Raw genomic sequence first — 23,763 nt, forward strand, 5'->3', positions numbered from 1 at the left:
CGTGGCGCAAGAGATGACTGTGCGTCAACCAGGTATGGCCAATGCCACACACCTGTAGTCTCCTTGACGACCCAAAGTTTGTTTGGTGAAGGCAGGGTGCGCCATTTATCACCCCAGGTGCCAGTGCACTGACAGCCTGTTTGGCCAGCGTGCCGACATGACCCGGGGCCCACACAAAGACCACGGAGCAGCCACAGCGGGAAAGAGTATGGAAGGACTCCTGGATGGCCATCGCCAGACGAGAGCAAGGGAAACATTGGTTGATAGCTCGTAAACCACTCAGAGAGTCACTACAGATAATGAAGGACTCACCTGAGCAGAAGCGGATCTACTCTAGGGTGCAAAAAATGGTGACAAGCTCTGCAGTGAAAACACTGCAGCCAGTCAGCAATGATCCCCAAGAGTAATAGCATAACCAACTCAACCAGCAACCATCAAACCATTGGTATAGGCCACGTCAGAGCCGTGAAACGCGGCAAGGATGGAAAGAAAGCAGTGGCAGAGGGCCTCAGGAGGGACTGAGTCCTTCGGGCTCTGTGCCAAATCCATGTGAAGGCATGGGCAGGGCACAGAAAAAGAGGTGGGAGAGGGAAAAACTCAAACCCAGAGAAAAGAGCCCAGATGCGTAGCATGATCATACACCCTGACCGGAGCTGCCATTCTGCAAGATGGACGACCAAGTTGGGGAACAGGAGATGGTAAGATGGTTGCCTGCACAAGCTACAAACATGTGCAGCATAAGCGGCCAGTAGACGTAGGTGCCGGATCCGCAGTGGAGGGACACCAGCCTCCACAAGTATGCTGTTTACAGAGCTTGTGCAGAAAGTTCCAGTTGCGAGTCGTATCCCGCAGTGAAGTATGGGGTCAAGCAAACGCAATGCAGAATGCGATGCTGAACCATAAGCCAGGTTCCCATAATCAAAACTGGACTGAATCCACATCTGATACAGTCGTAGAAGGGTAGACTGATTGGCACCCCAGCTGCTGTGAGTCAAGCAACAAAGAGTGTTAAGATGGCGCCAGCACATTTGTTTAAGCTGCCGAATATGAGGGAACCACGTCAACCGGTATCAAAAAATGGTGCATCTCCACCACAGCAAGAGGTTCGCTGTCAAGATAAAGCCGTGGCTCAGGGTGAACAGTGCAATGCCAGCAGAAATACATGATGCAGACCTTGACGGCCAAGAACTGGAAGCCGCGCATGACAGCCCAAGACTGCACCCTGTGGATAGCACCCTGTAGCTGCCATTCAGCAACTGCAATGCTAGTGGAGCTATAGTACAGGCAAAAGTTGTCAGCATACAAAGAAGCCGATACGGACATTCCCACGGCTGCAGCTAGTCCATTGACAGCAACTAAAAAGAGGCAGACACTCAAGACAGAGCCTTGTGGGACCCTATTCTCCTGGACTTGGAAGGAACTGTGGGAGGAACCAACTCGGATGCGGAAGGAAAGAAGCGACAGAAAATTTTGAATAAAAATGGGGAGCAGGCCCCTAAGACCCCACCCATGAAGTGTGGTGAGGATGTGATGTCGCCATGTGGTATCGTATGCCTTCCACATGTTAAAAAAGACGGCAACCAGATGCTGACGGTGGGAAAATGCCATACGGATGGCAGACTCCAGGCAGACCACATTATCAGTGGCAGAGCGGCCCTTACGGAATCCACCCTGAGATGGAGCCAGAAGGCCCCGAGACTCAAGTAGCCAGCTCAACCTCCAGCTCACCACGCATTCGAGCAACTTGCACAGAACGTTGGTGAGGCTAATGCGGTGGTAGCTGTCCACCTCCAGTGGGTTCTTGCCAGGCTTCAGCACTGTATGATTATGCTTTCCCGCAACTGAGATTGGAACTCATACTCAACCCAGATACAGTTGAAGATGTCTTGGAGGCTTCGCTGGCAGTTCACCGAGATCTGTTTGAGCATCTGATAGTGGATGCAATCCAGCCCGGGAGCCATATCAGGACAAGCGGCTAGGGGACTTTGGAATTCCCACTCACTGAACCGAGCACTGTACGATTCAGGGTGGTGCGTATGGAATGATAGGCTTTGACGTTCCAACTGCTCTTTCAGGGAGTGGAAGGCGAGTGGGTAATTTGTAGAAGCTAAGAATTTTGCAATTGTGTCAGAGTCGGAACAGACTGCTCCATTCAGGGAAAGCCCAGGTACACTGATGGGGGTCCAATAGCCATAGAGTCGCCTAGTCTTGGTCCAAACCTGCGATGGAGAGGTACAGAGGCCGATGGTGGAGACATACCTTTCCCAGTACTCCTGCTTGCATCGGTGAATAAGGCAACGAGCTCAGGCATGGAGCCATTTAAAGGCGATGAGGTGTTCCAATGATGGGTGCCACTTAGGATGTAAGAGGGCCTGCTTGTGATCTCTAATCGCTTCAGTGATCACATGTGACCACCAAGGCACAGTCCTCTGTTGAGGGGACCCGGAAGAACAGGGAATTGCAGATTCCGTGGCAGAAATAATGCCGGTGATGATCGTGTGAACCACCACATCAATGGCGTCATTAGAAAGAGGCTTAATAGTGGCAATGGAGGCAAACAAGTCCCAGTCAGCCTTATTCATAGCCCATCTGGAGGGGCGCCCAGAACATTGACACTGTGGCAGTGGCAGATCAGGAAGTGGTCATTACCGCACAAGTCATCGTGCATACACAATTGGACAAATGGCAGAAGGCCAGGGCTGCAGACCGAAAGGTCGATGTCTGAGTATGTGCCTTGTGCCACACTGAAATGTGTGGGAGCACCATTGTTTAAGAGAGAAACGTCAAGCTGTGCCAACACCTGCTCAATGACAGTGCCTCAGCCTGTTCCACCAAACCACCCCACGAAGGGTTATGGGCATTAAACTCGCCGAGTAACAGAAAAGGTGGTGGCAGTTGGGCTATCAGTGCAGCCAATATATGCTGTGTGACATCACCATCCGGTGGAAGATAGATACTACAGACAGTAGCCTGAGGCATCCACACCTGAACAGCGACAGCCTCTAAAGGTGTTTGAAGAGGTACACACTCACTGTAAAGAGTGTTAAGGGCATAAAAGATGCAGACACCACCAGATACCCTCTCATAAGCTGCCTGATTCTTATAATAACCCTGATAGCCACAGAGGGTGGGGCTTCGCATCGCTGGAAACCAAGTTTCCTGGAGAGAAATGCAGTAGGAAGGGTGAAGGCGAAGAAGTAGTCGGAGCTCAGCAACGTGGCGGAAAAATCTGCTGCAATTCCACTGGAAAATGACATTGTCCAGGGCCAAAAAAGGTTTGAAGGGACCAAGGAGGCAGATTACACCACTGGATCACCTGCTGCAACTGATTGAGGACATGTACAATCAACATCCATTGTGTCTTTGAGTCCGGCGAAATCTAGGCCCTCAGCGGACGCAAGAATCTTCATCTCATCCTCAGACGCAGAGCCTGTAGGGAGCGGCTGGGTGGGTGCCACCGCAAGTTCCTTGGTCTTAGAGGTCTCCTTCTTGAACTTTTCTCGCTGCTCCTTGGGTTTCACTGGCTGGGAGGGCTTCGTTGATTCAGTCTCCAGGATGGAGGAAAATCGTGAAGCCCTATGACCAGCTGCTTGTGGGCACTTCAGCCACTGGTGGGCGCCATCTTTCCCACTGGTGGAGACCTGGGAAGGGAGGGATCCAAGGGACACCTTACGAGTGAGAGGAGCTGTTGAAGTTGGACACTTCTCTGGCAATTATGGGGGGGGGAGGGGGGGGGGGTGTTGCTCCTGAAGTAGGTGGTGCAGGAGCAACAGGAAGGGTAGTGCCCCCCATGAGCAAGGGGGCAGGTGTAGTCTTCCGGCTCTGAGAGGTAACTGTTGTAGGTGGAGCTGATGGGGCTAGAACAGTGGTAACGGCAGCGTAAGAGGAGGTCATATGAACAGGATGGAGGCGTGAAAACTTCTGCTTAGCCTCAGTGTAGGTCAGTCGGTCCAGGTTCTTATATTCCATGATTTTCCACTCTTTCTGTAAAATCCTGCAGTCTGGCGAGCAAGGTGAATGATGTTCTCCGCAGTTGACACAGATGGGAGGCAGGGCACATGGAGTATTGGGATGTGATGGGCATCTGCAATCTCGACATGTGGGACTGGAAGTACAGCAGGAAGACATATGGACAAACTTCCAGCACTTATAGCACTGCATTGGGGGAGGGATATAGGGCTTAACGTCAAAGCGGTAGACCATCACCTTGACCTTCTTATTTATTTATTTTTTTTTTATTTATTTATTGTTCCGAGGGACCAAATTAAGGAGAAGTCTCCATGGTCATGGAATGAGTCAATACATGAAATTATAACACGATATTAGAAACAGATAAAATGAAATATAAAAAAACATATTCAGGTGACAAGTCGTAAGTTTAAATGAAGAAAATCAACAATGTAACACTGGAATTTGCTTAATTTTTTAGCTCTTCCAGGAGCTCCTCGACAGAATAGAAGGAGTGAGCCTTGAGGAAACTCTTCAGTTTAGTTTGGGCTACTGCTAAGATTTTTGAGTTCTTGTGGTAGCTTATTGAAAATGGATGCAGCAGAATACTGCACTCCTTTCTGCACAAGAGTCAAGGGAGTGCATTCTACATGCAGATTTGATTTCTGCCTAGTATTAACTGAATGAAAGCTGCTAACTCTTGGGAATAGGCTAATATTGCTAACAACAAACGACATTAAAGAAAATATATACTGTGAGGGCAATGTCAGAATTCCCAGATTTTTGAATAGGGGTCGACAAGACGTTCTCAAACTTACACCACATATAGCTCGAACAGCCCGTTTTTGAGCCAAAAATACCCTTTTTGAATCAGAAGAATTATCCCAAAAAATAATACCATACAACATAAGCGTATGAAAAAATGGAAGTAGACTACTTTTCGTGTTGAAGTGTCACTTATTTCAGATACTGTTCTAATGGTAAATAAAGCAGCATTTAGCTTCTGAACAAGATCCTGGACATGGGCTTTCCACAACAGCTTACTATCTATCCGAACGCCTAGGAACTTGAACTGTTCCATCTCGCTTATAATATGCCTATTCTGTCTGATCAAAATATCGGTTCTTGTTGAATTGTGAGTTAGAAACTGTAAAAACTGAGTCTTACTGTGATTTAGCATCAAATTATTTTCCACAAGCCACGAACTTATTTCATGAACTACATTATTTGTTACTGTTTCAGTATTACACACAAGATCCTTCACTATCAAGCTGGTGTCATCAGCAAACAGAAATATTTTTGAATCACCTGTAATACTAGAAGGCATATCATTTATATAAATAAGAAACAGCAGTGGCCCCAGCACCGACCCTTGGGGAACGCCCCACTTAACAGTGCCCCATTGGGACTGAACACCACTACCACTCTAAATATTGCGGAGAATTACCCTCTGCTTTCTGTTCTTAAAGTAAGAGGCGAACCAATTGTAAGCTACACCCCTTACTCCACAATGGTCCAACTTCTGCAGTAATATTTTGTGGTCAGCACAGTCAAAAGCCTTCGTTAAATCAAAGAAAACACCTAGCGTTCGCAACCTTTTATTTAATCTGTCCAAAACCTCACAGAGAAAAGAGAATATAGCATTTTCATTTGTTAAGCCATTTCTAAAACCAAACTGAACATTTGACAGCAAATTATGTGAATTTAAATGCTCCAGTAACCTTGTATATACAACCTTCTCGATAACTTTAGCAAACACCGATGGCATAGAAATAGGTCTAAAATTGTCAACATTATCAATATCTCCCTTTTTATAAAGTGGCTTCACTACCGAGTACTTTAATCAGTCAGGAAACCGACCACTCCTAAAGGAAAAGTTACAGATATGGCTGAGAACTGGGCTAACATACATAGAACAATACTTCAGTATTCTGCTAGATACCCTGTCATATCCATGAGAGTTCTTGGTCTTTAGTGATTTAATTATTAACTCAATCTCCCTCTTGTCAGTATCATGGAGGAGCATTAAAGGTAACAGTCTCGGAACACTTTTTTCTAAGAGCGCTATATGATTCCCTGTTTGGACTAGGTTTCTATTTAGTTCAAAATGGTTCAAATGGCTCTGAGCACTATGGGACTCAACTGCTGAGGTCATTAGTCCCCTAGAACTTAGAACTAGTTAAACCTAACTAACCTAAGGACAACACAAACATCCATGCCCGAGGCAGGATTCGAACCTGCGACCGTAGCGGTCTTGCGGTTCCAGACTGCAGTGCCTTTAACCGCACGGCCACATCGGCCGGCTCTATTTAGTTCACCTGCTGTATTCAGAAAGTGGTTATTAAATACTGTACATATATGCGACTTATCAGTAACACGGACATTCCCACTACGCACTGATTCTATATCCTCGACCTGTCTCTGCAGACTAGCAACTTCCTTTACAACTGACCATATGGTTTTAATTTTATCCTGAGACTTAGCTATTCTATCTGCATACCACATACTTTTTGCCTTCCTAATAACATTTTTAAGCACCTTACAATACTGTTTGTAATGGGCTGCTGCATTTAGATTTTGACTGTTCCTAACGTTTTGATATAATTGCCACTTTGTTCTACAAGATATTCTTATCCCTCTAGTCAGCCACCCAGGCTGCCTGTTTGTGCTAGTACCCTGTTTTAAACGTTCTAACGGAAAGCAACTTTCAAAGAGCATGAGAAAAGTCTTGAGAAAAGCATTATATTTATCTTCTACTGTATCAGCGCTATAAACATCTTGCCACTCTTGTTCCTTTATAAGGTTTACAAAGGTCTCTACAGCAACTGGATCAGCTTTCCTGAACAGCTGATGACTATATTTAACACGTGTTGCAGCACAAAAATCTTTTAAAGTTAAAATTTGTGCATCATGATCTCAAAGGCCATTCACCTTTTTGCTAACAGAATGCCCTTCTAGTAATGAGGAATGAACAAAAATGTTGTCTATGGTTGTTCTACTGTTCCCTTGCACTCTCGTTGGAAAGAATACGGTTTGCATAAGATTATATGAATTAAAGAGGTCTACGAGCATCCTCTTCCTTGCACAATCACTTATACAATTAATATTGAAGTCACCACATATAACTAACTTTTTGTATTTCCTATAAAGTGAACCAAGAACCTCCTCTAGCTTTAACAAGCTAGCTGGCTATGTATCACCCTTGAAGACCAAGATAAAGGCACCGGTGGCAACCTGACTATTCCTCGGACCCTGATGAACGCGCCGGACGAAATGAATGCTTTGCCACTCCAAATTGGTGCGCAGCTCGTCATCAGACTGCAAAAGGAGGTCCCTGTGGAATATAATACCCTGGACCATATTTAAACTCTTATGGGGCGTGATGGTAACAGAAAAATCCCCCAACTTGTCACAGGTGAGTAATGCCTGTGAGTGGGCAGAGGATGCTGTTTTTATTAAGACTGACCCAGAGGGCATTTTGGGCAAGCCCTCCACCTCCCCAAACTTGTCCTCTAAATGCTCGACAAAGAACTGAGACTCCATCGTCATGAAAGACTCCCAGTCAGCTCTCATCCATACTAGGTACCAGGGCGAATAAGCTCCACTGCCAACCTTAGCCTTTTGTTCCTCCCATGGTGTGGCCAGCGAGGGGAACAATTTGAGGTCATGCGTGTTTGCATTAAATTGAGCCCTCAAACACTTAAGAGACTGCTGGTGGCTGGCCACCAGCAAGAGATGATGTACCACGCTTCATTGTGCGTCATCTGCCCTGATGGCAACCACTCCGACCAATGGCCCTCCCACGGGCGCCACCCAGCTGCAGCAAGGGCAACGTGGCAGGATGGCAATTTCCAGGAGTCCCAATGCCCCAGGGAGATAGGCATCTACACCTTGGCATACGTGTGGGAGTTAACAGCACAGGCATCAGCAGAGAGATCCCTGTGTTGTCAGGGAGGCTACAACCAACAGGGTACATGGTGGCCCCACCACAATGGACTGGCTACCGTGCTGGATGTCAGGCACAAAGGAGTCCATGGTCATTGTCGGCACAGAAAGTGACACTGCATAGTGAACAGCTTATCCTCACCCAAGAGATGGAGAATGGGCTGCAATGTGACAACAAGAAAGGGGATAAAGATCTCAATGCATGATGGACAATGCACCAAGTAAGGCACCCTTCCCCAATTGGCTCGCTCTTCGGAATAATTTTGATATATGTAGGTCAAATCTGAGAGGGGACCATTACATAAGGGCTGAGACATGTGAGACTCCTTTTAGTCACCTCTTATGACAGGCAGGAATACTGCGGGCCCATTCTAACATCCGGACCTGCAAGGGGGAAAATCTGTTACATCAGGGACTGGATAGTGGGCGGAATGTTATGTGTTGTTAATCAATGGTAATCTCCATGGGTCTTCTTTCTTATCAAATGCAGTGGTGATGCCAACAGAATATCTGATCTGTGTATAATGCCAGCTTCCAGCATATCTTCAAATTCTGCCCTTGCTGCAGCAAAGCAGAATGATCAGGTGCTAATCTTCTCGGTTGTTGAGAGACTGGCTGGCCAGGTGTCATTTTGCTATGGTGTGAAGTGGTATGCCACACTTCATCTGTTTGGTCATCAGCTTCTTGTCTAGCCTCCTGAAAAATCGAGCAACATGGTGAGGGAATGGTATTTGTAGCCCCTTTGCCTATAGTACCTGTAATGACTTCACCATCCATCATCATCTGTGGTGCACTGAGGTTAATCTCCAGCCTTTGTTGACCAATTAAGTCCACTCCTTATATCAGTTCTATCACATTTGCTAGCATGAACTTCTATTTGAAGTTCCTGCTGAAACTCAGGTCCACTTCCACATCAACAGTGTTGTATGTTGCTATGGGCAAATTGTTGGCTGCTGTAAGGTGGACAGGAATAGCTACCACTGCATTCTCATTCTGGTTGACTAGCATGAGAACCTGAGATGATCAGGTAGCAATGTCTTGCTTTTTTGCCTCTTACAAATAATTGGTGTGATAATGTGAGCAAGCATGATCAGTTCTCTGGCTGTTGATTGAGCTGTCATTAATTACTGGGTCAATCTTGAACACTGTGCTGTCACTTGTTACTTGTTGTTTTTGCACAATTTTCCGACCTGCTATGCCTAGTATAAGTTGCTGATGTCATTTGATTATGCACATCATGTGCATCTGGTGGCCCAATCAGTAAACCGCCATTGATACCAGCACTCTTGTACCATCTGTTGTCCGAGTCCTCTACCTATAAACTCTGCCATAGTGATGCCATCCCAGAAGTTCGACATAATTCCAACTCCTACTGAAATCCTTAAGCCCACTCCACTCTATCTCCCTCCTCCCCTCCAATGTCACCCTCCACGCCTACCTTCTACATGCTCTCCAAAATTCATTAACCCAACAATTCTAGACACCATATTTCAGCTTGTTACTGTGCTGTTATTGAAGGAATCCCCAATGAAATCTATAAACCCAACAGTTATGGATATCCCATTTTAACTTGTTATTGTGATGCCACTGAAGGAATTTCAACACTCGTTGACATCTCCAACACATTGCCCAAAATCTAGCCTGTAAGATCAAAAATTCTCATCACTTCCTTCACCAACTATCCACCTTCCCCAATCCTTTACCTCCTAGATCCCTACTCTACACTGCTGATACCAACTCCCTGTACACTAACATCACTCATGCCTATGGCCTTGCTGCTATTGAACACTATCTCTCCCGACATCATTAGGACTCCAAATCTGCTAATTCACTCCTCACATACCTTGCTGACTATATCCTGACACACAACTACTTCTGCTTTGAGGGGAAGATGCATAAAGAAATCTGCAGCGCAACCATGGGCACCTGCGTGGCACCCTCTGATACCAACATTTTTATGGGCCTTATAAAGAAAATCTTCCTAGACTCCCAGGGTCCCAAACCTCCTAGTATCGTTCAGGCTTGTTAATGTAATCTTCATGATCTGGACTCAGAGCCAGGACACCCTATCATCATTCCTTCATAACCTGAACTTCTTCCCTCCCATTTACTTCACCTCGTCCTCCTCAGCCCAATGTGTCACCCTCCTGGATGTTGACCTTTGCCTCTCTGATGGTTCCATCCACTGCTCTGTCCATATCAGACCGACTAACCATTACATTACCCTCATTTCAACAGCTGTCATCCCTTCTATGGCAAGAAATCCCTCCCATACAGACTAGTCACCCATGGACGGCACATCTGCAGTGATGAGAACCCGCTTGCCCAGTATGCTGATCTCATGAGGACCTACACAGACAGATATTACTCTCTCCCTTCCTCCCCCCCTCCCCCCACCCATCCAAACCTAGTCAACAAACAAATTTCCTGTGTCATATCTTCAAACACCCCTATGCTTCACCCCCTCCCCCTTCCCAAGAATCAGATACAAAGGAGTTCCCTGCTCCCTCCCCCGAAATCATCAAATGTGGACTGTACTGGAACAACTGAACCATATCGTCGTTCACCCGGGTTTTGCTTCTCTATAATAGTGCCATGGAATGAGGGACATGCTACACAAAATCTTTCCCACCACTCATAAAATGATGTTCCATTGCCCATCAACCTACACAAAATTCTAACCCATTCCTATGCCACTCCCACTCCAAACCCCTTGCCACAGCGTTCATATCCCTGTGCAAGACCAAACTCATTCAGCCAGCATTTCCTACACCAGGCCTGTCACAGGCATATCCTGGCCCATCCCTTTCCTCTGCCTCCAAATTCATGTCTCCATGTCACATTAATTGTGTGCCACTTCCCTCAGCTCTAACACATGGAATCATATGCCCAGGCCCAGACCATGCATCTGCGACCCCCCCCCCCCCCCCCCCCTCCCTTTCCTGCATTCCTAGTAAACAAATTTGTTGCCTCCCTCAAACTCTAACAATCTCACCCATCACAACATCACAACCCCCACCCCAGCCTATTACACCTGCCAAATGGCAATCCTGGCTTTGTGCAAGTACTATGTAGGGGCACAGGCAAGTGTATGAGTAGGGAGAGGGGTGTATTTGTATTTGTACTCTAGCATGAGAAAGGATTTACTCTGCGAGTTGGCAAGCTTTCTCTCTTTTTTGTATGTCCCTGTCGATGACTCAATGCTTTGCGTTTCTGTGAGTGGTCTCCTTTTCTCTGAAGTATTTTCATTCTACCAGAACTTTCTTAACACAATTATGTTCTCTAAAAGTTAGTTGAAAATTTTGGAAATTAATGGGTACAAAAAATATAAGGGGAAAGTGTGTGTCACTACCCCTATGCTCCACACCACCCACCACTTGACTCTGCAACTGGACATTGTATTTCTTTTTTTCAACATCTCTAGTACAGATAACAATGTGATTCATGTTTACAGTGATAGTGCTACGGCAACAAAAGAAGGTTTGAGTGGTTTATCAGTAAAGACTAATGGAAAATACCAGAAAACAGTATACGTAAATTTCCATACCAGTACAGATCAAAATAAAAATGCAGCACAACCTGTAATATGTATGGATGACAAAACATTAGGGCTGTTGCTGAAACTGATTTTCTTGGGATTCATATTCAGTGAAATCTTTAGTAGGGTGCTCATCATATCACATCCCTAAATTCAAAATTAGCAAAAATGGGTTTTATTGTCAGAATTCTAAGCAACAACACTAATGATGAAATGTGTACTTTGCTTGTGTACATTCACTACAGAAGAATGATGTCATGTTCTGAGGAGAAGTACACAGAGTAAACTAGTTTTCAGGAAGCAAAAGGTAGTCCTAAGAATAATAAATAAAGCAAGCACTGTAAGAGCTAAAAATCTTATCTTTCCACTATATTTATATACTTTAGGGGGTTATACATGTTAAAAATGTATATATACCAAGGTAAGAAACTTTTTCACTCAGAACAAAATTGTCCATGATTACAGTAAGAGGTCAAACGGTGACATAATTGTTCGTTGTTGCAACAGCAGATTGTGCCAAAATGGTGTAGCTATGTAATGCATGCTGTACAAAAGATTACCCAGACATATAAAATCTTTTTCTAAACTACGTAATTCAAAAACTCTGGAACATCCTACCAACTACAAAACTGCTTTTATTCAATGCCTCAGCATCTCATGGATGAATACATGTACCATAATTCATATTTTTAATTGTAGAAATAAGTTGTAAATGTACTGCATATAGTCAAATTTTATAACTATTCATTATATGGATCAAATCTGTTATAAAAATTAAAATGACATATATCTGCAAGTTGTAAAACCAACAGGTGTAAAGTTTTTAGTCTTAATATCTCGTGTCTGTAACTAATGTGGACAAATAAATAAATAAATTAAATGGTAGTTTTTTTTTCTTTTTTTCTTTTTTTTTTTTTTTTTTTTAAAAAAAAGGAAAATTTGAAGAAGACAGTACAGTATTCAATATTTTGACTTTTGTTTTGCTATTGTCTACCATGTTACCAACTGTTGTGTGGTGATTAATTTCTGTCACTGATAATCTTTACATAGAAAATGTGCTGGGGATTTGAGAGAGGTCTTGTGACCTTATTTCGCTAGGGTAGTCAAAGTGTGTGGTGCTTTTCTGGTAATAAGCAATACTAGGGATGAAAATGATTAAATTTAATTTCTTGTTGGATTAAGATAAGAGGAAAGCCATTTCAACTCACTATGATTAGATATTACAAGACGAGCCTTCCAAATGGCTTGACTGCATAGGCTCTGTTATTTCCACTACATGAGAAGAGCCTCAGATTCTATCCAGAGCAAGAGGTATTATTAATTTGTGTCTGAAAGAGTAAATATGTGAATACAAATTGGTGTTAACTTTGTGTTAGCTACTGGAACTGGTTTCGTTCTTGTGGGCTTGGTAAGAAATTGGAAAGACACAGATATTTTGGGAAAATACGTGTGAATATACCTGCAGCAAAAACAAGATAGTATATTCTTACGTTTCTGATATGAAAATGTAAACTGTGGTTATCTTTAAAAAATAATTGCTAAGTTTTGAGTAAAGAAATGTTTTGTGCGTTTTCATTTAATTGCGCTATAATTCATAGAATTCGTACATTTTCACACAGGCAAGTGTTGTTCCCTCCAAAAACGAACATCTTCAAGTCTTGTGTATCTTCCACGGGGCCTACAAAGGCTGTCACATTACGTCCTGCTTTGCATGTTTGTACAATATATAATTGCATCACAGCACATTTCTTATCTGCATTTTTTTGTTTTTAAACTGCCTAATTTGGCAATAACTGTGGCATTCACAGCAGCAGTATTTGACAGATCTACCGTTACATACCAAACCCCCTATGTCGCCAAATGGAGTATATAGTATTTCCGTATAACTTGTAAACGACTCAGCAGAAACACATTCTGCAACATTTTAATGTTTATTTTTCCCTTCACAACTCCCTCACAGCCCTCCTTCAACATCCTATTGAGTCATTCAATGGGAGCATTGTCAATTCATTACCTTTTGAGGTAAATATTGAAACTGCTATCATTTTTCCACAATAATCCTTATATCCTTTCCCATCTAAGGAGTCCATGCTGTGATTTCATTAGTATACTTCTTGCCAATCTCCATTTTTTTTATTTTTTCAAAGATGTGAATTAACTGTCACGTAGCGGCGAATTACAGCACCTTCACATTTTCTCCGTGATTTCATAGTCATACATTGCGACTGCAACAAGTTTCATTTGTCTCCACATACAGGGCTACCAACCAAAGGGGAAAACCTAGCAACGGGCTACCATTGGTTTCCTGGTATAACGCAATAGACTTTGCTCATTGCTGACGTCCGATTCATTCAGTTCTCTACCAAGATGGCGGTATTAACTTGTGTGATGTAGCAGTGTTCTAATATTTGCCACAATGGCGCAGATAAGTGCTAATAAATCGAATTCAAGTGTTATATCAAGTATCACAACGGTTGTTTTACAGAAGAATCAAACTTACAGGTGTAAATTTTGCTGTTGTAAGACGATTTGTTACGGTATCAAGCAACCTGGACGATTAAGGAAGAGGCACACATCTCGTTGGCTTGTTTGGTGTCGCAGAGTCAGTGACAGTTGTGTGCATCAGAATTTAAACTCTAATTTGAAGAGGAACAGTGACGATGACATACTTAAAAAGTGGCAATTGAGGAGTTAAAAATGTTATTTATTTGGTCATGACTGCACTTGCCCTTGTTGGTGTAAATTTTAAATAGGTTCATTTAATCAGCTATCTGGCAGGGAAGAGTCTGTAAAAATGGAGCGTGGGGGAAATTATTTTATGCCAAACAATGGACAAATTGGATTTAGCCCGTTGCATATGCTTGGGTTGTCTGCTATACACCCAAAATCAATGCAGCAAGGTTTTGTAGATGTCAGTGTTAATACTCATACAGTGGATAATAATTTCTCGCTTTTCAAATGTAAGGACCCAGGTTCTGAAGTTGTAAACATGAAGAATAACTTTATTAACCCATTTGGATGTCGTTTACCAGTAGGTAACAGCTTTTCTAAACTGATTGGTGGTTTTATAGGCAGTAAATGTTTGATAGGTTCATCTACAGATAGGGAGAACAATTTCTGGGGAAGAGTTTTGGAGCAGTACAACAACATAATTGGGACTAACAATAACCTATATATATCAATGTCTGCAATGAATTCCAAGGAAAGTACAAAGGAATATATCAAAGCAGGAGCAGTTGATGCTGCTTTCTTGCTTTCGCAAAGCTTTCATCTGATGAATACAAATAATTTTATTTATCAAGAGCAGACAATGGATACTACAAAACATATGTCACCTGAAGATTCCCCAACATCACCTGTAGAAAAACAGATACAAGAAAAAGTAACTGCTGAGCCAAAGCAGTCTTATGCAGAAGTCGCGAAATCACAAGTAGCAAGCAAGATACCAGGAACTGGAGACCTGGACAGATGCAGCACAGGTAGTAAAATATTGCGGTCTGCTCGGAGGGACCCAGTGAAACTTCGTCAGAAGAAACAGAGCTTAAGCATCTTGCCAAATAATAATTGGAGGTACAGAGATCACCATAATGATTTTGGTAAATACAGGGACAGGGCAGATTATAGCAGAGAACATCACAGAAAGCACTGCACACTCTCTCGTGACAATCAGCATAAGTCCATCACTGTAACAGACTCAACCAACGGTACAGGTACTCCCCATACACCACAAAATCAGAAAATGAATCACTTGAAAACAAGGCGTGCACAGCATACAGCAAGTAATAGTAAATTCTCAGGTAAAAGAAGACTAAATTCAGATTTATTAAGTGATATAAAAGAAGATTGCCTTGATCTTGACAGCGACTTGATGGCTTGTGAAAAGAAAGGATCATTTAACCTCAAATTGAGATGTTCTCCAAATAAAAAAATGACACCACCTACTTATCAGGGATCTCCTTCAGATCAGTGTGCAAATTGGCGTTGCCGTCCTTACAGTTTATGTGATCCTTGCAAGATGAAAGATTCTTATGGTAATGATGTCCCTGACTGCTATGGGTCACATACTCAACGAGAGACTGTTACTTTTGAAACTGAACAGAAGGAAAATGACAAAGAAAACAGTGTTCCTGAAAGACCAGTAACATCCCTCACAGAAGAGAAGTCTGATAACGCTTCAGCAAAGCCTGTTGCTTGTTCTGATTCTTCTCTAACTGAATATGAAATATTTGTATCCACAAGGTGCCCAATGCTAAGGACGAGAATTTCTTCAGAATGTTCAATCGATAGTGAGGATAGTTTCGTCATTATGTTTGATGCAGGTGGCGATGATTCATGTGAAGAGACGTCTTCTGAAACAGCTTCTGTATGCAGTGATAGTGACAGCAGTGAGAGTGAGGATGATGAAGTTTCAAGCATAAACAGTCAGTGCTTAACCTCTGAAGAACACATTGATCGTAATGACGACGATGACGATTACTGCTATGATGATGATGATGATGATGATGATGACGAGGTATGTAGGCTTTTATTTGATACTTTTGTTTTTGTAAAAGTTAAAATTTATGTACACACAGATTTTCACGTTAATGCCAATAATATGTCTCTGTGCTAGCTAGTGACACAACCAGAGCTTTTCATTCAACATGCAGTATAAATGCAAATTTGCTAAGTATATCTCTCTTGTATTACATGGATAATTTTATGAACTTTGTGACTCAGTGGTTTTATATTTTTTTAATGGTTTATTAACACTGAATAACCAGTGTTTTTTGCCAGAATCTATGTTTTTTAAGAGCTATTGCTTCTTTAATGAAGATGAATTTACAGTGCACATGTTTACTATTTCATTGTTTACTTTTCTGTTTTTATTCTGTATTAAATATGGCATTATTAATTGAGAACAAAATTGACGGATGAGCATGGTGAATGAGACTGCCTGTAGAAGTGCTTGTGTATATAATTGTTTATATTTCTTGTGCATGCCTAGTGTTCATCCCACTAGGCCTTCTCTGTTCTGCAGATCATAAATGTGAAGTTGTAGAAACAGTTAAAAAACAATAAAAAGAAATTAGTGGTTGTCATGCTCATTTTTGTTCATTTATTTTTTCATATTGTATTGGTTATTTCTTATGGCTGTCAAGTGCTCAAAAACTCATATCTAGATGTTTTTTTTTACACTGAAATGGAAATTGACAGCCACCAAATTGGAGCTGAAATGTTACTTGTATTGAAACATTTTCATTGTGATGACAATCAAGGAAACTGGCCTTGTTTGGCTAATAACTGCTTACAAAAATGATTTAGAAATTAGTTCCAATTAGTTGAAAAACAGCTAGAATAAGTAGTGCTTAACAAGGCTGGAAAGTGCTTTTGGATCTGTGTTGTACATCATAGTTTATGGAATTGATATTTTTACTTAATAGTATTAGAATTACTGTAGCCTATAAAAAGTGCTTAGTGTTGTAAAGTGAATGGATAAGAATAAGTTGGAAAATCATTCCTTTGGTGATCTAATTTTTTCTTTTAAGGTTTTTAGTCATGGACACATTTCACAGACTGTTTTTGTACATGTGTTTATCTGAAAGAACCAGTAATAGAATAACCTTTCCATGCACTCATCATGTAAGATATATTCACATTTATCAAAACATGGATGTGTTATTCTTCTACATGTGGTGAAGTGTGTAATACAACCATGTGTTGTTGTACAGTCAGTAGATTGCATTCATTTGATAACTAGTAGAAATTCCCAGGTGTGCTTTAAAAGCCAAAAATGTCAGTTCCAGTACCATGAAATGTAGGAAGCTGTTCTGAATGCTGTTCTTGAATAAAAATGTTCAATAATTCTTGTACACCGTTGCACTTCTTACTATGCATAATATCACTGTTTCGGTTATGTGTGTGCCCATGTTGTTTTGGTTTCTACAAATTCTAGTAGTCCGCTGAATAATATCGGTGAATATTTTCATTTTATACTGCTAATCTGTGTATGATTGATTAGTACAAAATAATGAGTATACCTTTCTAGTTAGTGTTTGCTTGTTTATATCATGGATTTTATTCTACAGACGTGTTCATATTACATTATTGCACTTCAGTTTCATTATCTCTTGTGGAGCTGTTCCGTCCTTATTTTACCACCTCCAGCAATAAATTCCTACAGTTTTCTCCCCATCTGTCATCAAGGCTTTTGAATGGGGAAATATTTTTACAGGGTGAAGTAAAACTCTCTGATGCCAGTAAAACAGTTACACTTTGCTCGTCCCTGTAGAACCAGATGAAATTAGTATTTGACACCTTTAGATATCAACAAACTGCATTCTTTTAGCATGGAATTGTAGTGTTAATTCAGTTCTAGGAAGACAAAATTGTTATGTTACATATGGAGCTGCTAGAGAAGGCTCTTTTTAACACTAGTTGATATTAACCTTCATGTTGATTGTTTCCAAAAAGGAGAAGCACTAAAACAGAAGCACATATCAATGTAGTTCCACTTCCTGCCATTGAAATACTAAATCCTTGAGTTGGCGTGCGTATATATAAAGTGAGCTAACGACCAATAACATTGCCTTTTACCATTCCATTGTTGTTTCACAGTTGTAAGCCAGTACCTGTTCCTTAATTATTGCTTCAGGTAACACAATGATAAGTTGTGCTATATGTCCAAGCGATCAGCAGTAATACGAAATGAACAGCGAAAAAAATTTAAAATCTGTACAAGAAAATTACCCAGGTTCTGAGCTAACGGCATAATCGCCCAATGAGGCAGTTGTCTACGAGATAATTAGCAAACGAAAAAGCGAATGGCTTGGATCTCTTGCCACAGCACCCGTTTAATGCTTTGACTGGGTTATTATTGTGCGTTAACACTTGTGCATAGAAATGGAGTTATCTAATAAATATTTATTTTATTATTGTTTAAGTAAACAGTGATTTAGGTCATTTAATGTAAGGTTATTGTATCACATTGTAATTAAACTAAGATAAAACTTTGATTTTGCTCATACATATTTGCCTTGGTAGCCTAGCATAAAGACAGTTATTCTTTACATGTGTGCCAAATGTGCCGCTCACCTGCTTGTTACGAAAAATTGTGAGCTTGTTCATGGGTTAAGCGAAGATTTGTACCGCAGTGGATAGAACCAGACACTAACAATGAGATGGTTGACATTTACTATTGGGTTGTAACTATTTGTCCTGCGCATGCACACTGTGCACTTTCGTCTTAACTGTCCTCTTCTGATGGTCCCCTTCTTTTGCCGTTACCACGGCATACATTTTACAGATTGTGGAAAGATGTCAGACGTTTGCTACTCTTCAAGAAAGTGTATTACAAATTACTTATGGTTAAGAAATTATTGTAGTTATAATGAAAACAATCTAGATGGAAAAGTTCATTAATATCATATCAGATTTGATAATTGCTGTAAAGGCACTCTGTTATAGAGGTGTTTGTTAGCAGAAAGTTCTTTAGTTAATTCTTGAAGTCCCCTATGTTTACTACACTATATTTAATATGCTTTAGCAAGTCATTGAAAACATACTCATAGACTCCTTGCTGACCTAATATCAAAACCCTGAAAGCTTTGTAGAAATTATTTTTCAATTATAGTGCTATAAGCACATTTTGCACTTTGTGCTATATTTTCAAAAATATTTAAAAGCATGACTAAAAAGTGTACTGGAAAGATATTAAAGGTGTAAAATCATTAGCTCAGGATATTCACCAGTCATTTGACACCCATTGTTGGATGAAGATGTGCTCTGAACTTTCCCGTGCATTACAAATTCTTATAGCTTTGAATTGTTTGCTAATGTCATTCTGTGTGGTTTTCATTTGTCTTTCTCATCTCTTGGAATCCAACAAATTTTCTTGATGCTTCTACCATCCATTTGCCTGGATACTTTCCATTTAGTTTTCATTTTATTCACAATTTCGTATCACTCCGTGTTCTCCAGTTCATTAGCATGGCCTAATTACACTCTTAGTAAATTCTGTCTTGCCCACTCTCCATTGCTTGCTGAACACCCTCAGTTTGTTAATGTTTTGTGCATTACTAGTTTTTTCCTTCCTGAAATCTGTACTAACTGGCCAGTTTCAAAATAAATATTGACCTATTTAAAGTGACATTCTATGACTACCACCAAACAATCCATATAAAATTCAGCTTTATCCTGAAATCTTGAGTGTCTGCAATAAATGAGGCTGTAGCTCTTAAGTGAGTTAAAATGTGCAGAAACAACTGATTCACTTTTCTTGTTTGTTTTCTGTTATATATAGATTGATTTTAATGATGATGCAGAAATTGAAGGTCTAATTTGTGTATCAAAAACTGAACTGAAAGAGGCAAATGAACGGTGGAAGAGCGCATATGAAGATATACCATCTGCAGAAAAGGAATCTGATAAGGTATTTCTGGTTTCCATATACATGGATATGTATTTATTTGTTCACTGGCTGTTATTAAAACTAATTTATAGTTTTTAAATGAACACTCTGCCATTTGACTGTATTGTTGTTTGTGTAATTATGACCCAAGTTTCAGCCATTTGTGTCATTTTCAAGTGATTGTGTTTGTCATTAACATATATTGCAGGACACAAACCCAATCACTTGAAAATCGCATAAAGGCCAAAACCTAGGTCATAATGAAACAAACAACAGTCAAATGGTGTGCGTTCATTTAAAAATTATTGTATGGCTGTTTCTCAGCAACACCAAAAACTGTTTACTAATTTATATATATTTTTTTTATGTAAATTTGGTAGTAATTATAGATTTAACATTAGGTTGTGTATTTAGGTAGCATGTGCAGAGACCATTTGTCAGTCAGTAGTTGAGATATTTGAGAGATGGTAGGCTAGAGTTTCTTGCAAAGCATTATATTAAATTTGTTAAAACAGATGTGGGATGTTTTTATTGTAGTGGCCTTGTGAGCTGTGAGCACTATTGAGGGGTGGAAGGGTCGTTTTTTCCGTTACCAAGATGGTGTTTAGCTGCGCATTGTGACTCCACTGGGTTGCCGAGGGCTGCAGCATACTGTCAGAGGTGTAAGGTGCTTGCAACAAGACAGATGGCGTGCTTGTAAATTCTCTGTTGTCCCAACAAGCTGAGAACAGCTACGGGTAGGAACGCTTATCATGTGACACAGCTGGGTGTCAGTCCACAGCATCCATATTACATGGTGTGGCCAGGTGTCAATCTTGCAGCCTTCAGTGGAGAAGTGTTGGTGTGTAAATGGCAGTAGCTGCTACGCTCAGCAAAGCCTGAGTGCATAGTGACCTGGCATAGCAAATATTCGGCAACAATGCTGTGTCAAATCCTGGTGTGGCCAACTGGTGCTTTGTATGGGTAACGAGGCAGCCGAGAACTGCCCATCAGAGGGGGGTGACTGGGTGGTTCTCATTTGGACCTTTAGCCCGTCTGTTAGTGGCTGGACACCCCTGTGAGGTTGTTCCATCGGGATGATTGTAGATTGATGTTGACCCCTTGGTGGAGGCCAACACAATGGCTGTTAATGATGCAGTGATTTGCTGCTTCAGTGGGTTATGGGCCTGACGACTTTCCTGGCTGGACAGCATACATTTATCTACATCCCAACTAGTTTGTTGGGGTTTTGGGCTGTTGAAGTTATGTATGCTGCATTGTTTGGGCACTGACCAGTGGGTGGACATTAATGCACGTTGAACGCAGTGACACAATGCTGGGTCAGCATGTTGCTGCAAGTGATCCGCTTTATGGCAGCAAGCCCAGCTGCTTAGACTCAAGTACCTCTTGCATTAGTTGATGCAGAGAATAATGTCTTTCATATGTATGGAGTTACACAGGAGTATGTATCTACGAAAAGATTGAAAAATGTTTTAATGGTGTGCTGTGAATTAATATAGTTAATAATGTGACAATTTTTCGTCTTACTGGGCTCTGCATCCACTGATATTTGATCTTGATTTTGTCTTGTGATGTAATTGTATTGTGGCATGTGACTTTGTACATGTGCAAACAGAAAGAACTCAGAACACTGACAATAGTTTGGTCAAGAGGAATGTTCAATATGAGTTGCAGTTTTGGCCAGTGCCGTAATGTTAATGTCTCCCGGAGAAAAACCGGAAAAGGAATTTTAGAAAATACCAACAGGAAACAAATGAGAAAACCAGAAAACAAGTAAAACATTGAATATAAAAAAGGGAGTAATTAAGAGTTACCATATTATAAAAGTGCAACAAAATGGAGACGTAATGATAAATTTGAAAGAAAAGTGGGAGACAAGGAACATAGCGATAAAGTGATGGAAAAAAAGAAGTGGTAAACTTTTTTTCTTTGCTCATGCTCATCCCAGTCTCTGCATGTTCTCTGTATTGACTACTATGTTTGTCTCACTTGTAACTTACATCAAAAGAACATTCTTAGCCTTTGGAGTTAGTAGTTTCCAACGGCTTCCATGGGCAAAAAGTTTGATTTTCAATATTTCCTGTAATTGTTGACTAAATTTAAACATTTGAAATGCTCTCATAATGTAGTCATTAAGAGATCTTATCCCACTTCAACGATTTAACACAGTAAGACAGGTATCACAGCTATGAACTATGTATATGTCTTCAGGTGGTATAGCTTATGACATGCAAATTATGCGGACTGTATTCATCCTGTCTTTGAGAATGAGAGTACTTAGAAACTTTGAACAAACTTTATACATAATTTCAAACCTTTACAAAACTTTTTGCCGCTGATGCCAACCACAAAACAATATGGAAGGGAGGAAGTTTATCGCTTATACATACCACTATTCATGTAGCACAACTTCAACATCAAGCATGACATTTTAATTCATTACTTCTTTACAACTAACTCTTATTTGCCACACATTTTGCAGACAGTATACACATACACTATTGAATATACTCGCAAAATTATATCATTGTATGACTCGTAGTTCAGGAGATATGATGCCATAAACATTGAGATGCATGAAAAACTAGGTTTTGCTTAAAACATAGCACAAATTTACTAGACTATCATCCAGTGTTTCATAATGAGAGTGCTTGGCAACTTCCAACAAACTTTAAACATAATTTCAAACCTTTTTTAAACTTTTGGGTTATTTGCTCAATGCCAAATATTTAACACGTTAACTCATTTGTAAAGTAATCAGAAGTTTGACGCTGTTTTGTACATTGTAGTTTGATTCTTTGGGGTTTTATGTCTGTCTATACTTATGATCTCCACTTGATATTTATTAGTGATTTTCTGTCTTAAACTTTGAAGAGTCCGATTTTGTTTCATTTTCAGAATGGAGGAACTTATATTTCTGAAAATACCTTTTTTTCCTCCTATGGTTTTTTGAAAGTTGAATAGTTGACTGTTCTCTCTCTGCAGTGAGTTTTGTGTTTGTATTACTCTTTACTGTATGGATTATTTTATTTTTGTACAGGTCCAATTTGCAAAAACACCAGAATTGAAGACAGTTCACAAAATAATTGCATGGGATTTTGCCTACCGTGCAGCACGCGTTGGACCATGGGAACTAATAGCGCGTGACCGTATTCGTTTCCATAGACGGATTGAACACATGAGCAGAATTCTGAGCCCTGTACTGCAAAATCAGCACAGAAGGAACATATGGGAGAAGTTTCATAAAGACACATTAGATGTCCCGTGAAGCATTCACACAGCTGTTTTGTGATTTAATGAGGAGACACTCACATTAACGGATTTGACTTTTATACCAGAAAGCATACTCATGCCCTTGAAACTGTAACTGTTGAATCTGTTGTGTAATGACATGAAGCCAATGGCTGTAGCTTATTGTGACCAAAAAGCAAGAAATTGGGTTACATAAATACAAGTTATTATATTTAGCATTTTTTTGTTTTCTTATTTAGAGTGAACACCAAGGTGGGCAAATGCAAGTGCATATAATACTTATTTGTTCTGTGAGATGTGTTGGGTTCCGTAACACCTATTTACATTAAATACTTTAATCTCTTACATTTATTGCTGTTCTCTATTGATGTAACCCAAATTTAAATTATCGTAGGCAGACTTGTGGACGGTGTAAGAAGTGATATTATGTTATAAGTGTAAGTTAATATTATGAATAAGAATACATTATCTGAGACTGTTTCCCCAAAAAATTTAAAACACACACACGCACACACACACACACACACACACACACACACACACACACACACATTCTCTCTGGCATTCTGGGTAAGAAATGGAAAAAGGTTTTCATGCATACAGACAGACAAACAAACATGTTTCCAAAAGTTTGCTGTTTGTTCTTTTGCTTCTTTTTTGTTTTCTTTGTCAGATGAGCACATGATTAATG

The 23,763-nt window shown here is 40.7% G+C and overlaps 2 protein-coding genes across 4 annotated transcripts in view; one reads left to right on the forward strand and one right to left on the reverse strand.

Moving 5' to 3' along the window:
• Positions 1 to 13,061, reverse strand: part of LOC124544597 — a 38,673-nt gene extending 25,612 nt beyond the window's left edge. Inside the window, exon 1 of the mRNA XM_047123190.1 lies at positions 13,039 to 13,061. Within this exon, the coding sequence (XP_046979146.1) occupies positions 13,039 to 13,040 (2 nt within the window). The 5' untranslated portion in view covers positions 13,041 to 13,061. The remainder of the gene's footprint in view (positions 1 to 13,038) is intronic.
• A 693-nt stretch (positions 13,062 to 13,754) lies between these two features.
• On the forward strand, positions 13,755 to 23,417 carry LOC124544594. Of its 3 annotated transcripts, none has more exons than XM_047123183.1 (3): positions 13,755 to 15,944; positions 19,713 to 19,841; positions 22,861 to 23,417. In XM_047123183.1, the coding sequence occupies exons 1-3, from the start codon at positions 14,226 to 14,228 to the stop codon at positions 23,086 to 23,088; spliced, it is 2,076 nt and encodes a 691-aa protein (XP_046979139.1). In that variant the 5' UTR covers positions 13,755 to 14,225; the 3' UTR covers positions 23,089 to 23,417. The 3 variants fall into 3 exon arrangements, with proteins under 3 accessions (XP_046979139.1, XP_046979142.1, XP_046979140.1); XM_047123186.1 differs by having other exon boundaries at positions 13,755 to 15,927; positions 19,711 to 19,841; XM_047123184.1 differs by having other exon boundaries at positions 13,756 to 15,933; positions 19,711 to 19,841.
• Positions 23,418 to 23,763: the final 346 nt, after the last annotated feature.

This window comes from Schistocerca americana, chromosome 8 (genome assembly GCF_021461395.2).
Source record: "Schistocerca americana isolate TAMUIC-IGC-003095 chromosome 8, iqSchAmer2.1, whole genome shotgun sequence".
Classification (NCBI taxonomy): Eukaryota; Metazoa; Arthropoda; class Insecta; order Orthoptera; family Acrididae; genus Schistocerca; species Schistocerca americana.

Excerpts from the sequence above, each read along its gene's own strand:
- LOC124544594 (XM_047123183.1), top strand. The coding sequence starts at position 14,226 with ATGGAGCGTGGGGGAAATTATTTTATGCCAAACAATGGACAAATTGGA. Across the intron at positions 15,945-19,712 it reads ATGATGATGATGATGACGAG|ATTGATTTTAATGATGATGC; the intron begins GTATGTAGGCTT and ends TGTTATATATAG. Across the intron at positions 19,842-22,860 it reads CAGAAAAGGAATCTGATAAG|GTCCAATTTGCAAAAACACC; the intron begins GTATTTCTGGTT and ends ATTTTTGTACAG.